General features: G+C 29.7%; 1 protein-coding gene across 1 annotated transcript in view; it reads right to left on the bottom strand.

Moving 5' to 3' along the window:
• Positions 1–1,627: 1,627 nt before the first annotated feature.
• Positions 1,628–14,198, bottom strand: part of LOC129220591 (probable E3 SUMO-protein ligase RNF212) — a 49,214-nt gene continuing 36,643 nt past the window's right edge. Inside the window, exons 6-11 of the mRNA XM_054855021.1 lie at positions 12,858–12,917; positions 9,035–9,069; positions 6,621–6,666; positions 6,457–6,493; positions 6,071–6,158; positions 1,628–1,674 (exon numbers count right to left, since the gene is read on the bottom strand). Of these exons, the coding sequence (XP_054710996.1) occupies positions 1,628–1,674; positions 6,071–6,158; positions 6,457–6,493; positions 6,621–6,666; positions 9,035–9,069; positions 12,858–12,917 (313 nt within the window). The remainder of the gene's footprint in view (positions 1,675–6,070; positions 6,159–6,456; positions 6,494–6,620; positions 6,667–9,034; positions 9,070–12,857; positions 12,918–14,198) is intronic.

The raw sequence follows: 14,198 nt of genomic DNA, 5'->3' as shown, positions 1-14,198 counted from the left end.
CATATGTAACATTTGATCCAAATAGTATAAAAATTCAAGTTTTGTTGGGGCAATGGAAAATATTTTATTGCATCCAATTTTGAGGTCTTACAAAGCACATCAATACAAAACATAAAAACGAAAAAAAAAAAAAAAATAAATAAATAAATAAATAAAATAAAAACTGTCTTTTTTATTCTATCACAAGAAAACTGGAGATAATTAACTCGAGGATAGTCAAGATGAATATTTTGGCCGTCCATACATTCTTAGGCACATGTGCATGAGTGGGTGAGCCAAAAAAAAAAAAAAAAACACTCAACATTCATTTGGGGATGAGCAAAATAGAAATTTAGGCCTAAAATTTAGTGACTTTTTTTTTGTAAACACAGTAACTCCTTTACTATGTAATACGAAGTCAAAACAGAAATTTAAAAAAAAAGGATTGAAATAATGATTTTGATCAAGATGACATGGACTTAACATTGCAAAAATAATATGTAAGGAGTTTACTTTCAAAACGGATTATATCCAGTTAAATATTTTTTTGGCAAAACGAAAAGAATGTTTTAGACACAAACACTAACTATTAGAATTTTGACAATTCATAATGTTTTGGTAAAGTAACAAGTGACTATACGCATAAAGGTAGGAATTTTTCCTCAATTTTATCAGACCTAAATTGCCAATTTTATTTTAGATATGTTCCCTTTTGGTGTAAAACAGTGGATATCATCCCTTTTGCAAAAAAAAAAACCCACGCATTTTCTTCAGAAATCCAATTAAGTATGAACAATGAAACCACCAAACTTGATTCAAATAACAACATTATGTATATATAGGCATTAATATGTCACAATTTTTATCACAATTTAATCATTAATCAATCACAATTTAATCATTAATTAATCACAATTTAATTATAATACCAATCATTTAATATTAATTTAGCTATCACAATTTGAGGTCACGCTTGCCTAACTGATAACAGACTTGCACAAGGCGCAAGGTGCTGCAACCTCTTAATATGGACGGGTATCATGTTTAATTGGAAATACTCAGCCAGTGCCTCGCTTCGCTATTTTATTCATGAACTACTTTTAAATTAAAAGTTGCAAATTTAAATTTGGATACGTGCCCTTTTGGTATGAAAGTGAATGAGTGGATACCGGCAAACAAGGTAAAAGTTTCACTTTGCTGCAAAAGATCTGGAGAGAAATAAGGGGATGGATATACACCGATTATTTGGTAAAACCAATGTTTAAGCATTTTTTAACAGTAGATATAATCCATTTGAGAAGAAAGTAATTCATGGGTCAATAGGGCTTATACTACAGATTCTGAAAACAATAAAAAACAATGTTTTTGTCCAAAAGTAGATAGAATCCGTTTTGAAAGTAAACTCCTCATGTGATGACACATTTGCATGGATATACTTCAAGTATCAGGAAATATTTGCAAGCAGTCAATAAGAAATGGTTATTATTAAAAAATTGAAAATGTTGCCAAGTTTGTTGCTTTATAAAATTTATTAAATTATTTTATAAATCAAAAAATTAGAACAAATAGCACATACATTTTTTATATATTAAAACAATCCTCACATTAATAAGGCATTGACTATAAAAGTTAAATATTTTTGAAATTTTTACCTCATTTTTCTAAATGCAGATGAAGGAGTATCAGGAATGGAGCCTTAAAATATATAAAAACGATGTAAATTTTAGGTAGACAGAAAATACCTACAATCAGAGTTTAAAAACCTTACACAGAAATGCATATATGCTAATGAACCAAAAGGACTTTTTGTTTTTGTACTCAAGTAAAGCCAATCCATAAGTCCTCTCACAGGGTGACGACAGAAACTGTCAAAAAAAGTTCCCTGACTTTTCCCTGATTTCCCTGATTAGGTTTACCAATTTTCCCTGATTTACGTTACCAATGATAATGGTTTCCTTGCTTTGCCCTACTTGAAAACATTGCATAATAAATAAAATGCAGTGTTTAAAATGTTTTAAGCTGTTAATTAAAAATATTTTTTGAAACAATGCTAGTTTTATTAGTAAAAATAGTACATTAAATTATCTACTAGGAAATATTATAGGAAATCTAAAACAAAAACTTCACTTCCAGTAACCAGTTAAAATAAGAATTCTAAGAAATGATTGCAAATATTCTTAAAGAAATATCTAATCATGATAAAACTATAAAGTTTATATTATGGAAATAATTTTGAACTAAATTTTCAAGCAGTATAATTACTGCTGCAAGAATAACAACAACAACAACAAAAAAAAAACTTATTTATGTACACAAAGTAACTCAATTTCAAATGATTTCCTTATTTGTCATGGGGGGGGGGGGGATATCTTAAGATTACTTTTGTACCAAACAACATTGAAATGCAAAAAACAATCAGCTAATTTCAAAATACATATGTATATGTAACTTCGTTTAAAAATGAAAGAATTTCAAAGTCTGAAAAAAAAAAACATTGTATAATACCTGAGGCGACAGCGAATAATACAATGGCAAAAAACAACGATCCAATTTTAGCAATTAAATTAAAAACGCAAAGAAGTAATATTTTTTAAGCTTTTATCTGTACTAATTTAAAAAACAAAGATTTTTTCTTGAAATTGTGATTACAGTATGTTAATTACTTCAAGACAATGAGTTAAGGGAAGGGAGCTAAGGCATTAATGACGGCTTCCTCTCTGCCTGTAGGGTTGTTTATTTTACGTAGCATGGAACTCGTGAAAGGAAAATTCGAGCTACATAAAATAAACAACTTTAAAGACACAGAAATAATCATAGGAAGTTCATTCTGTGTTTAATAAGTTGAAGTTCAATACTTCGACTTTGAGAAAAAAAGATTCACAAATATGCGGCAGTGTATAATCGCACCTCATTAATTTAAATTTTTTCTCAACAGATAATTGGCGGAAGACGCGTAGGAAATCAAGGTACTTAATTTTGAAAAGCAAAAAAAAAAAAAGTTTTTGTTTTTCTTCATTTAATCAATTTTTCCTGAATTTTTGTTATTTTTTCGAAATTCCCTGATATATCCCTGATCAATAAAGTTCCCTGACTTTTCCCTGATCTCCCTGATCTGTCGCCATCTTGTCTCACTCCTGAAAAATTATTTTTATTAACATTTTGCTATAAGATGCTATAAAACCAGTGGCCTAATTTTAGGGATGGAGTGTACTGATAAATTTTCTCAAACTATCCTTGTTTCTGAAAAACTTTCATCTCACAAATTTATTATTTAATTATATCAATAAGTGTGATTACAACAAAATTGAAATCAAGAAAATTTTTTAAAATTTTTCAAAAAGCTAAAATTTAGCAAATGCAGACAATTTGTAATTTTGTGCAATATAGGGTTAATTTCTATTGATTCTAAGAAAGCTATAGTAAATTTTTTAGTAGCTTTAAGCTGCATTCACAGTAAAGCAAATATATTGGCTAGCACTTAATATGAGGTATGATATTTTAACCATTATGGTACAGAAGAGAAAATGTATATAAACAAAGAAATTAGTGAAAGAAAATATAAGATTATAAAAATAATCTATAAAGTATTTCAAAGCATACATACAAGGTTACATATTGCAGGCGGGCCATACCATATACAGGGGGGTTCTTAGCGTTCATCCCCCCCCCATACACACACATCCGAAGAGTTCGGTTTGACATTTCAATGTTCATTTATATTTAAAAATTTCTAAAAAAATATTGTTCCAAAACTAAAATGTCTTTCATATGCATATTAATTGCATAAAACTCTTATAATAGATAACCCGACGACTTGAACATTAGCATATATTTCTTTGTAATTCATACAATTTATCGAAAGAAAATTCAATATGAAGCCATTACTGGCGCCAATATAACGATGACGCCATGAACCTATAATGATGGATTGTTGGTCAAATGTCTGGCATTTGTATTTCTGATACAGACTATCCTCGTATCAGGGTCTCAATCTAGGCAGTGGACAATAATTGTAGCATTTTTGAAGCGTTCTTGTACCTAAATTGCTTCTAAAGCACTGAAAACAAAAACAAATGTGCTAAAGAATTTCCATCTGAAATGAAGTCTTTTGTTGAGGCTATCTGAGGCAAAACTTTTTTTTTTCTAGTAGATGTGTTTTTCTTGTTCTCAAGTTTGAGGTGCAATCAATCTTAAACAGGGATCAGTCAGTATATTTACAGTCAAGGTTGTTTTATTTTGTCCATGCCGGAAAAAACTTGGAAAAAATCGCCCCGGACAAAATGTCATTTTGTCCACTTTTTGGGCAAACTGAAAGTTTTTAGTTAAAATTTAAAGTTTAAAAATAATAAATAATTTTAGATTCTTCCTATTCATGTAATATTTTAATATAAAAATTGCATACATAAATATGTCTATAAACAATTGACTGAAAAATATTTTAAAATGAAAATGAAAAAAATACGATCAGTTGAATTTTATGTAAGTGTACATGTATATGTAAATCAAAAGAGTGTTAATAAGTTAATAATGCATGCAATAGCATTTATGAAAACAAACACATCAGCTGTACATTTTAAGATGTTTATCTGTGACGTGGAGGTTTATTGCTCACAATAAATGCATTTATAAAATTAAAAGTTGAAATTTTTTTTAAATGTTGGAGTTTTAAAACATTAAAAACCACATTTTAAAAAATGGGGGGGGGGGGGGGGGCTACTTGATATTAATAAAGGAAATGTTGACATGAAGTGAAATCTGTTCTTGTAATACAAATACAAATGTGATGATCAGCAACAGGCTCTGTACCCAGCTAGGCTGTTCCTAGACAATTTATTAGTCCCCAATGAAGATTAATGGCCATTTTAAAGCTATCTAATCCCTTGCTCATTATCGTCTCTTCCGATGTACTTTTCTGAGTACCCACAACCCTACTAAAGTAGTAATTTGTATGACATTAACATATTCATAAAAACATGCAGAGTACATAAATGTTTTAGTATGGGGTGACATCAATAAAAACTTGAAAAATATACCAGAAAAATGTTTTTTATCTATAAATATTTGTTTTGTATGTATGTCTCTAATCTTTTGAATTTTCCATTGAGTCCAATTTCCACTATTGTACTATATAATAATCTAATCACGCCCAATAGCTTATTCACCTTCTTAAATTTTATTACTTTTAAGTAAATTATGACCTAAAATTAGTTGCACTAATTAATATTATTTTTTTTATTTGTTAAATTCTAAAGTTAACAATCATTCTATTTTAATTAAATGATTAATTCATAATGTATATTGTATTAGAATTATATACTACTTTTATTACACCATAACAATGAAATTATGTATGGATAATCAGTTGATATTTCATTTCGTCCAATTTTGTCCAATTTTTTCCGCCGTTCCGGACTTTTTATAAAAAGTGGACAAAATAGCAACCCTGTTTACAGTACTATTTCTCTCTAAAACTTGAGTTAGCTAAATTTAATTTAAATATTCTCGGGGTATAAAATATCAAAATGAAGTGGTAACTTTCTACTGGAACCTTTTTTTTTTTAAATAAACTAAGATAGGCTTCAACTTTATTTATTTATTAACATATAAATTAAAGCAAGCAGAAAAATTCATATAGGTTGATATTATTTATATGAAACATGTAATATTTATTTAAATGGTTTTATTTTTAATATTCAGTACGGATATTTTGAGAAGGGAAATGTCATTAAAATGTATAAGCTTACATTTTTCTTATACTGATTTTGCAGTGAAATTTGTATTACGTAGATATTGTTCATTATTACTGATTTTAGTGAGTCAAGGCTGGTTTTCAATAATGTGCTACCTTTCGCAAAGCTGTGCATGAAAGTTTTTAAACCCTCTCCGAAATTATTTTCTCATCACGACTCTGACATATTGAAAACATTTTGTAAAGCATAAATGGCCTCTATGTTCTTAAAGTAAGGAAAGTAAGGAAGTCAAATTTGTGAAGGTAACTTCTAAAACTAACATAAAACAAATTACTGCTTTTTTAACTGCTGATATTCGTTTAAAACATTTAACAAAAATGAAAAGAAAAATAAACATATACCTATCTTTCCATTAGTAGGAGGTGAAAAAACAGACACTCTTTCAGGCATGCATGACATTGATGATGACGCGCCACTATTGTCTAATTTCTAAAATCATAAAGCAGCTTGATTATCATATTTGAAGCTAAAATATCTAACTTATTCATGCACCTACACAGATACACGCACAAACGTATGAAAAAGAAAATGCCTCAATTGTTAAATCAATTATAATAATGAATGCAAGCAACTGTATTTACTTAATTCCAAAATTAAACTAACAAATTATGTCATATAGCCATAAAATATACACAGAATTTACAGAAATATTTATGTTTATGAAGAAATCTTTACTTTACTAATGAAGTAATAATTACATAAGGTACATGATAAAATCTATACTTACTCCAAATAAATTGGCAAACATTGGATTCATGTGTGTACTAGAAAGTTGAAAAATGTAGATTAAATACACATCATTCACGGTAATCAAAGGCAGAATACAGATTTTGAAACTAATGTAAAAAATCAATGAAGTAATGTTTTTAATGAAAGAAGAAACACACATACTAAGGAGGAGGAGTGTTTTCAAAGGAGCCAAATGATGGAGTAAAGGCTGTTTGAAAAGGAAAGATGACACATGTAGGAAAATGTTAAGTGCATAATTTGGTTCAAGTTTAAGCATAATATATTTAGAATCCATTTGTTACAATGTTTCTATAACATAAATCCTATTTACTACCTGCAGAAAAGCTTTAAGAAACTTTTGTTTTGAAACAACTAGTGGTCATTAAGACCTACTATAGATAAGTAAAACATAAAAAGTAAGTTAAGTCTTATTATTAAATATGCAAAGAAAAGAACTGCCTTTTATTTAGATACTAATTAGTTTCTTTCAGGGTTGTTTGGCTTAAACCATTTTTTTTTTTTTTTTAACAACCAAATTGTTTTCCCGAAGATATTTTCATGAATTTTACTCATTATTGGAAGCTGTAAAATCCAATGTATGGAAAGTAACCAGCAAACTTTTGGAGAAAAATTACAGAAAAAAAGATTTGCTAACTAATTTTTTGTAATGTAATGCAAGGTAGCAAATAGTTTTTCTTTCCTTCTTTTTTAAACAATGAAAATTTTCTTAATAGGTTCATAAATATACGGGGCATTTTTCAAAAATTACATGGAAAAGAAATCCAAGTGGTTTGTCTTTATTTTGTTATTTTTTCAGTCTTGTACATTTCAAAACAGTTCAAAAAGCATATATCAGCTAAAATTTCAAGATTTATAGAGATAGAAGATGCATCATTACTGCAATCAGTTGTGAATATAAATCTTAACTCTAGAGAATTTTTAATTGACCAGAGAAAAAAATAACTAATGAAAACCAAGATCACTTAGATTATAAGCATAAAATGGCTCTAACCCCCACACTTTTTGGCATGTATGCATTATCCACGATAAGGCAGAGCAAGAAAAAATAGGATGCATCACATTTTGAAGGCAGAAAGCATTGGAGTACAACTCTGTGCACATATACTAAAATTTAATGAAAAATTTCATCTTTCAAAGAACTTTTTTGATCCCAAGATAATAAAAGAATTTTTCCCCTATATGAATGGTAAAAAAATTAATAAACATTAACTTTTATGACTAAGTTGCTATTGAAATATGTTAAAAGAATATTCTCATTATTTGGATTTAGAGTCAAAATAAAAAATAAATTAGGGTTGATAAAGACTTCAGAGCTTCTCTTTTCATTAGAGACTTTTAGTTAAAACAATATCTTTTTTTTTTTTTTTTTTTTTTTTTTTAATACAGAAATTGTGTTTCCCTAAATGTAATAAACCAGGAGAAATAATGTCTGCAATGAAAAAGTTCTTAAAGCGCATTCATCTCATTTGTATAAGTTATCTCTGATAAATTAGGTTAATTGTTACATGATAATGTAACTGCGTAATTGTTACATGTAATGCGTAAATTATTAAAAAATCTGTAACTTTTGTTTTAGCTTTAAACAAAATATGTGTTGAACTTTAAATTTTTAAAGCTATGCAATGTATATCAGACTTGTGGTTCATTTGTAGATATTGCAAAATACTCTCTATGCTTAAGGATGCATGATTTTAATTTTTGCATTATTTATTTATTGTAGAAAATTATACTTATAGATACTTATAGAGGAGATAATTCAATAAAATTTTAACCATGGTTATTTATTATTAATCATGTCTTAAAATAAATTATTCCTTTAATTATTTATTTACACCAAGCTCCATAAATGTACAGTAATTTTTTGATAGTTAAATATTTTCAAACTATAATTCCCTATGGAAACCTCTCTGTATGAGGAAATCAAATAACAAGATTGTACTCTTAGTTATTTAATTACTTATCAAATTAGATTCAATTATTATTATTATTAAACATTCATTAACAATAAATTCACAAAATCTTTATGACTTTTTGACATTAAAATTGCTTTTTTTATAAATAGTACTTAACCCTTCAAGCGGCCGTGACGTAAAATTCCTTCACCCAGCAATGTATTGAAGAGCGGCCGTGTCGAAAAATTTGGCCTTGAATATTCTGCTTCGAGAACGGCTGCGGCGTAAAATTCTATGGAAGAATATTCATGGCGAAATTTTTCGACACGGCCGCTCTTCGATATATCGCTGGGTGAAGGAATTTTACGTCACGGCCGCTTGAAGGGTTAATCCAAACAAACCTATTTTAAAAGAAAAAAAACTTGGTTTAAATCAAAAACACTATTTAAAAAAAAACATCTTTTTTTACAACCTTGGTGTCTTTAAAAAGTATAAACAGCAAAGCTAACCATGCTAAGTACATTATTTTAATTTAAATGTAATTGGCATGTTTTTAAGTCCAACATTTAAACATGAAAAGTTTGATAGCCTTGCTTTAAAAATAGCATGTGATCACTAAAATATATTAACAAATCATTACGAAATTATCATCACCAAAGTTACCTGCATTGTTAGAAGATTTGGAGCTTGAACTTGCACTAAAAAAAGGTAAAGTACAATGAAACAAAAATAACACAGAAATTAAAGAAAGAAAAAAATCAGTGAATTAATAATAGGATTAACTATTTTCACGAATTGCCATTTTGTAAAACTCTTGCTCTCGAACACTTTGATCTCGTAAGACAAGCTATCTTCAGCAACCAAGTGGTTTTTTTAATGCAGAATTGAACATGCATCTTACACAGAGAAAATGTACCGTTTACAGTGGAACCTTGATAAATCGACATCCCGAAGGAACATGAAAATATGTCGACTTAAGCGGATGTCAACATAATGAGGTTCCGATATTTTAATTCTTAAAGAGTTTCTGTATCAGTTACTTACTAATGCTTAACATTCACTTTATGAAAATTAATTCTAGTAAATAAATTTTCTTTTTGTTTTCTTTGTTTAAAAGTATATTAATAAAATCACAAATCTTCTGATTCAAAGACCGTATAAAAGTTTAAGGACGGTACCTATCTTTTGTTTAAAATAATAAATTGCAGAAAAAGAATTTTTCAGAGTTAAACTTATCTTTAATTCACTCATTTCTACTCATTTTAAAAATTAAATTTCAGAAAAGGAAATTGAAGAAAGATGGGTAAGGGTAACAGCGTTAAGTTCTTGCCTGGCTTTGAAAAAACAAAGATATAGCACTGGGCGAAGGGACAACTAAAAACCGCCATCTTGGCTTGTCTATCTCTATGTGAATTCTGACTACACTCATACTACTAAGCAATAATTAAAAGAAAGAAAAATTGTGGAGGGGGGGGGACTAGCATTAACTAGACCATCTGAACTGATATATTGTTGGATTAATGGCCTGTCTTGCCTTAAAAAAATTACAATGTGGCCTTTGAGCAAAAAAGGTTGAAGACCTTTGCTCAAGAAGACTTTCCACTGTACATTTATCCACCCTTTCCTAGCCTTTTAGAATTGCACTGGCTGACTCCTCCGGTTAAAAGATGGAACTCTCTAAAAGAACTTTCCAGAAAAGGATCGACTAACCAAGAAACTATAGCGTAAATTTCTAAAAAAACGGTCAATATGGAAGAATGTTGGTAGAAAAAATTGGCTTAGAATAGCAATTGGATGCCGACTTATGGGGGTTCCTGCAAATGTGTGTCAAGTTAGAGAGGTTTTCGCCCATCAAAATTAGCATTGGACCAACTATAAGAAAAATAAATGTCAAGTTACCAGAGTAGTCGAGTTATCCGCGAGTCGAGTTACCAAAGTTTCACTGCATATGCACAAAAAGTTGACCCCCCACTTTTTGTAGGAATATTGGGAAATGACAGAAAACCCATGTATAAGTCGAGCCCCTAGTTTCTGAAAAAATTAGGAACATTTTGCCAAGATTTTTAAATATAAATATTGTGAAAAGAAGGAACATGAAATGTTAGGAACGCTCTTACAGAAAAAAAAAACTACGCACAAATTTTTGCAAAAAGAGATTAACTTTAATCATTTCTGTGATTACAATTATAATAAACTTTTTTTTTGGGGGGGGGGAGGTGGACTTGTTACTATCATTTTGAATTAATATAAATAACTTTTGCGCTGTACCCATATTACATTTCTTTTTAAAAATGAGAATTAATTTGCAACAAGGGAGAGAGAGTGCAGAAACTTTTCAAAGGGGAGAAGATTGATTCTTATTGCTTACCCTTTACTACATATCCTGGTTGGTTTACATATGTTGATTACGAATGCTTCCGTTTTGAATTCCGAAACATTTATGGAGTTGAGCCCGAACTTCTCATCTGCTATCCTTATAGCCTCCAAAGTTGTGAATTGCATTTTTTGAACTTCAATATCAAAACATTGTGGGGAGAGCATTCACAGGAAGTAAGGTCTCAACTCCTATTCCCCTAGAATCATTGAAGAAAATCATCTGAAATTGCATTTTTTGGAATTTCAATTTTGAAAAAAATTCCTCTGAAAGTGGACACAACACAATTTCCGCTCAACTCCCCCCCAATGTAATGCGTTTTTTTTTCAACTTTTAAGCCAAACATATCCAGTGGGGGGGGGGGGGGGGGGTGACCCCACTCTTTCCCAAATATCCATTGAAAAAGGTCTGAAGTCTTTTTTTTTTTAAATTCAATACATAAATATTGTGGATGTTGAGTACCTTAAGAGAGGGACGCTCTCCCTCTTGCATCTGTCCTTGATTTGCGACCAACTATTGATAAAACTCCCGAATACCACAGTTCCCACACAGTTAGTCTTTCATTGTAATTACTTAGTATTTATTTCAGTCAGTTATACCACGTAAATATATAGAAGAATATGCCAGTATGAACTTCTTTCGCCTCTGTTTTGGGTTGGACTAAAATAAGATTTTTTTATTGTTTTTTTCCAAGAATTGTACAACTGAGAGTCGGATAAAGGAGATTTTACTGTACTTTAATTACTATGAATGGTGTAACCATTCTATTTCAATCAATTAGCACATTGCATTTAGTGTCCTATTTCCTTAATATCTCAAGTGATATAAAGTACCATATACAGTGAAACCTCCCTTAACGGACACTCCCGAATAACGGACATTTTTGCAAGTCCCAGTCCCTCAATATAGGCCATTCCATGTAATTGACTCTAAATAACGGACACTCCGAATAACGGACAGTTATTTCACAAAAAATTTCCCTTGCGATCGCAGCACTTCCGTTTTTTTTTCTTTTCACAGAATATCTTAGTAACTGCTTGCCTTACAAAGATTTTCATCCTCCACAACTGATATTTCCCCCCTCCTCCCCCCATCATTTCCTTATCATTGTTTCTTGGAATTAAAAGGGTAACTATTCAAAAGTTAAGATAAAAAAGAGGAAACTGGGCGCTTTTTCTAACTGGGGCTCTCAAGAGATGCAATTGAGCAGACCGGCACCGGTAGAGTCTGCTTTATGGCCCCGTGGTTTCGTTGCATTGTTTAATTTTTAGACATGAAAAAGATCTGCCCATATTCAAGGTCATATTGCCAACTATCAATCATGCAATAGTGATACTCAATATAAAATAAATAAATTAACCATAAAAAAGTGTGTGGGGGGAGGGGGGTTGCTCCGCCGAATCGCCACCGTTGGTAATGCAAAAAAGAGATGTCAAACTGTTTTAACTGATTACTTTAATTGATGAAATGCTTTTTAAGACAAGTGTGTGCTGTCAGTATACCTTTATTAAGAAAAAACAGATTAATTACATGACGTAAAATGTAGTAAACCTTTCGCAATTGTTTCGATTGTGTTCTACAAAGGCAACAACAGCCCATTTTGAAAAAGGTAAATTAAGTAGTTCCTCCTAATAGCCGACACCTCCCAATAATGGACAAAACTTCTGGTCTCTTGACTGTCCGCTATTCGGAGGTTTCACTGTATTACTAATCTCAAACTGTCAAACACATTAATCTCCAGAATGCAAATTAAACTTAACACTACCGATAAAGAGAAATAAAGTACCTAATGCTAAAAAAAAGGAACAGATGTCTCTCTCTCTCATTTCTGTTTTTTCTTTATTCAAAAAAAAAAAAAAAAAATCTGTTTCAAACTGGGTTGGTTATTTTAAAATCTGTATCTTTTTGACTTTTTAAAAGGAGAAATAATTGAAAATTCATACTAAAAGGACTAAATAGAAGCATTAAGACATTACAAATATTACAAGATATCGTCCCCTCAGAGCAACAGTAAGACATCTAATCCCAGAATGTCTTACTGTTGCTCTGAGGCGACGATATATACAAAGACAGAATGACTTTATCTGCTAGTAAAAGTTATACAAGAAATACCTTGGCATTCTTAGACACTTTTTTAAACATTCATTTTCTTTTGCCAGCTTTGCTCTCTCACTAAGAATTAAAAAAAACAAAAAAAAAAAAAAAACAATTATAGTATTTTAAATCAAAAAGTAAAACAAATTCCATTCACCCAAGAATATACAACTTGTACTGACAAAAATTAGAAGAAAAAATTGAGAGACAATACATTACAGTACAGCAAAATTTGAAAAGTAATGTAAAAAACTAAACTTCACAAATAAAAAAAGTGTAAACTTCGAATTTTATTATTTTTAAGTCTAGCCACAATTTATAAAAAATATCATACTTGGGTATTAGCTATGTGCAAGCAATTAGTGAGTAATATTTCGACATAAACGTTAGCAATGTAAACGCAATTGTAAAGTGACCAATGACCTCAAAAGAATTCACTCTGGAAAAACTTTTTAAATGTGCAAATGACATACTTTGATTACCCAAAGTTCATTCAGTTATTTATTCATTTATTGTTTTTTGGATAATCTAAAGCAAGGACAGTTAGAAAAAAAAAGATACTTTACAAAACTAATCAACATAAAAATGGACCTGCACAAAAATAACAATTTTAAAAATTAGCCTTGCACAAAAATCTCCTATGTAAAAACTGGTAGCCACAAAAGTATAGTGCAAAAATAATATGTTTTCATGTGCTCTAATTCCTTTACATCCTATTATTTTATGTAATGAATTTTATAATAGTCAAACATTTCCATTAATTTCCTATTTCATTTATGTAAAGTTCCAACAACTAGGAAAGTTAAGGCTATTCGAGTCTAACTTATGCACATTCTGTCATTGTTAGAGAAATAAAGAGATAATTGAAATAGAAAAGACGGTATTGTCTCATGTATACTTTACATTACTGATGTACCATCTTTCTTATCAATTGTTTTTTTCCTTTTCCTTTTCCTTTCAGGCATGGCGAAAGTGGCAGATGTGATTTTACACATGTATACCATTTTATGGCTATTGATCAATGACTTAGTTTCTTTTTCTTAAAAAAAATCAATTTAAATAAAACAAAGAATGTATGTGTATGCGTGTATTATATATATATATATATATATATATATATATATATATATATATATATATATATATATATATATATATGAGTGTATGTATGAGTACATGCTGTAACAGTTTTGAAACTTCACCAACTATGTCATAATAGGTTTTCACTCAGCATTAAAAAACTTATAAACGAGAAAAATCTTTCTAAAGTATTATCAAAGAAAAAATATTTTGTATTAGGGCAGCAAAATGTTCACTACTACAAGCAGACATTGCAAGAGCAAGATTTTTTTTTTTTTT

Source organism: Uloborus diversus, chromosome 4 (genome assembly GCF_026930045.1).
Source record: "Uloborus diversus isolate 005 chromosome 4, Udiv.v.3.1, whole genome shotgun sequence".
In the NCBI taxonomy this organism is placed as follows: Eukaryota; Metazoa; Arthropoda; class Arachnida; order Araneae; family Uloboridae; genus Uloborus; species Uloborus diversus.
Note: the sequence above shows the minus strand (reverse complement) of the source record. Positions and strands in the feature narration are given on the sequence as shown.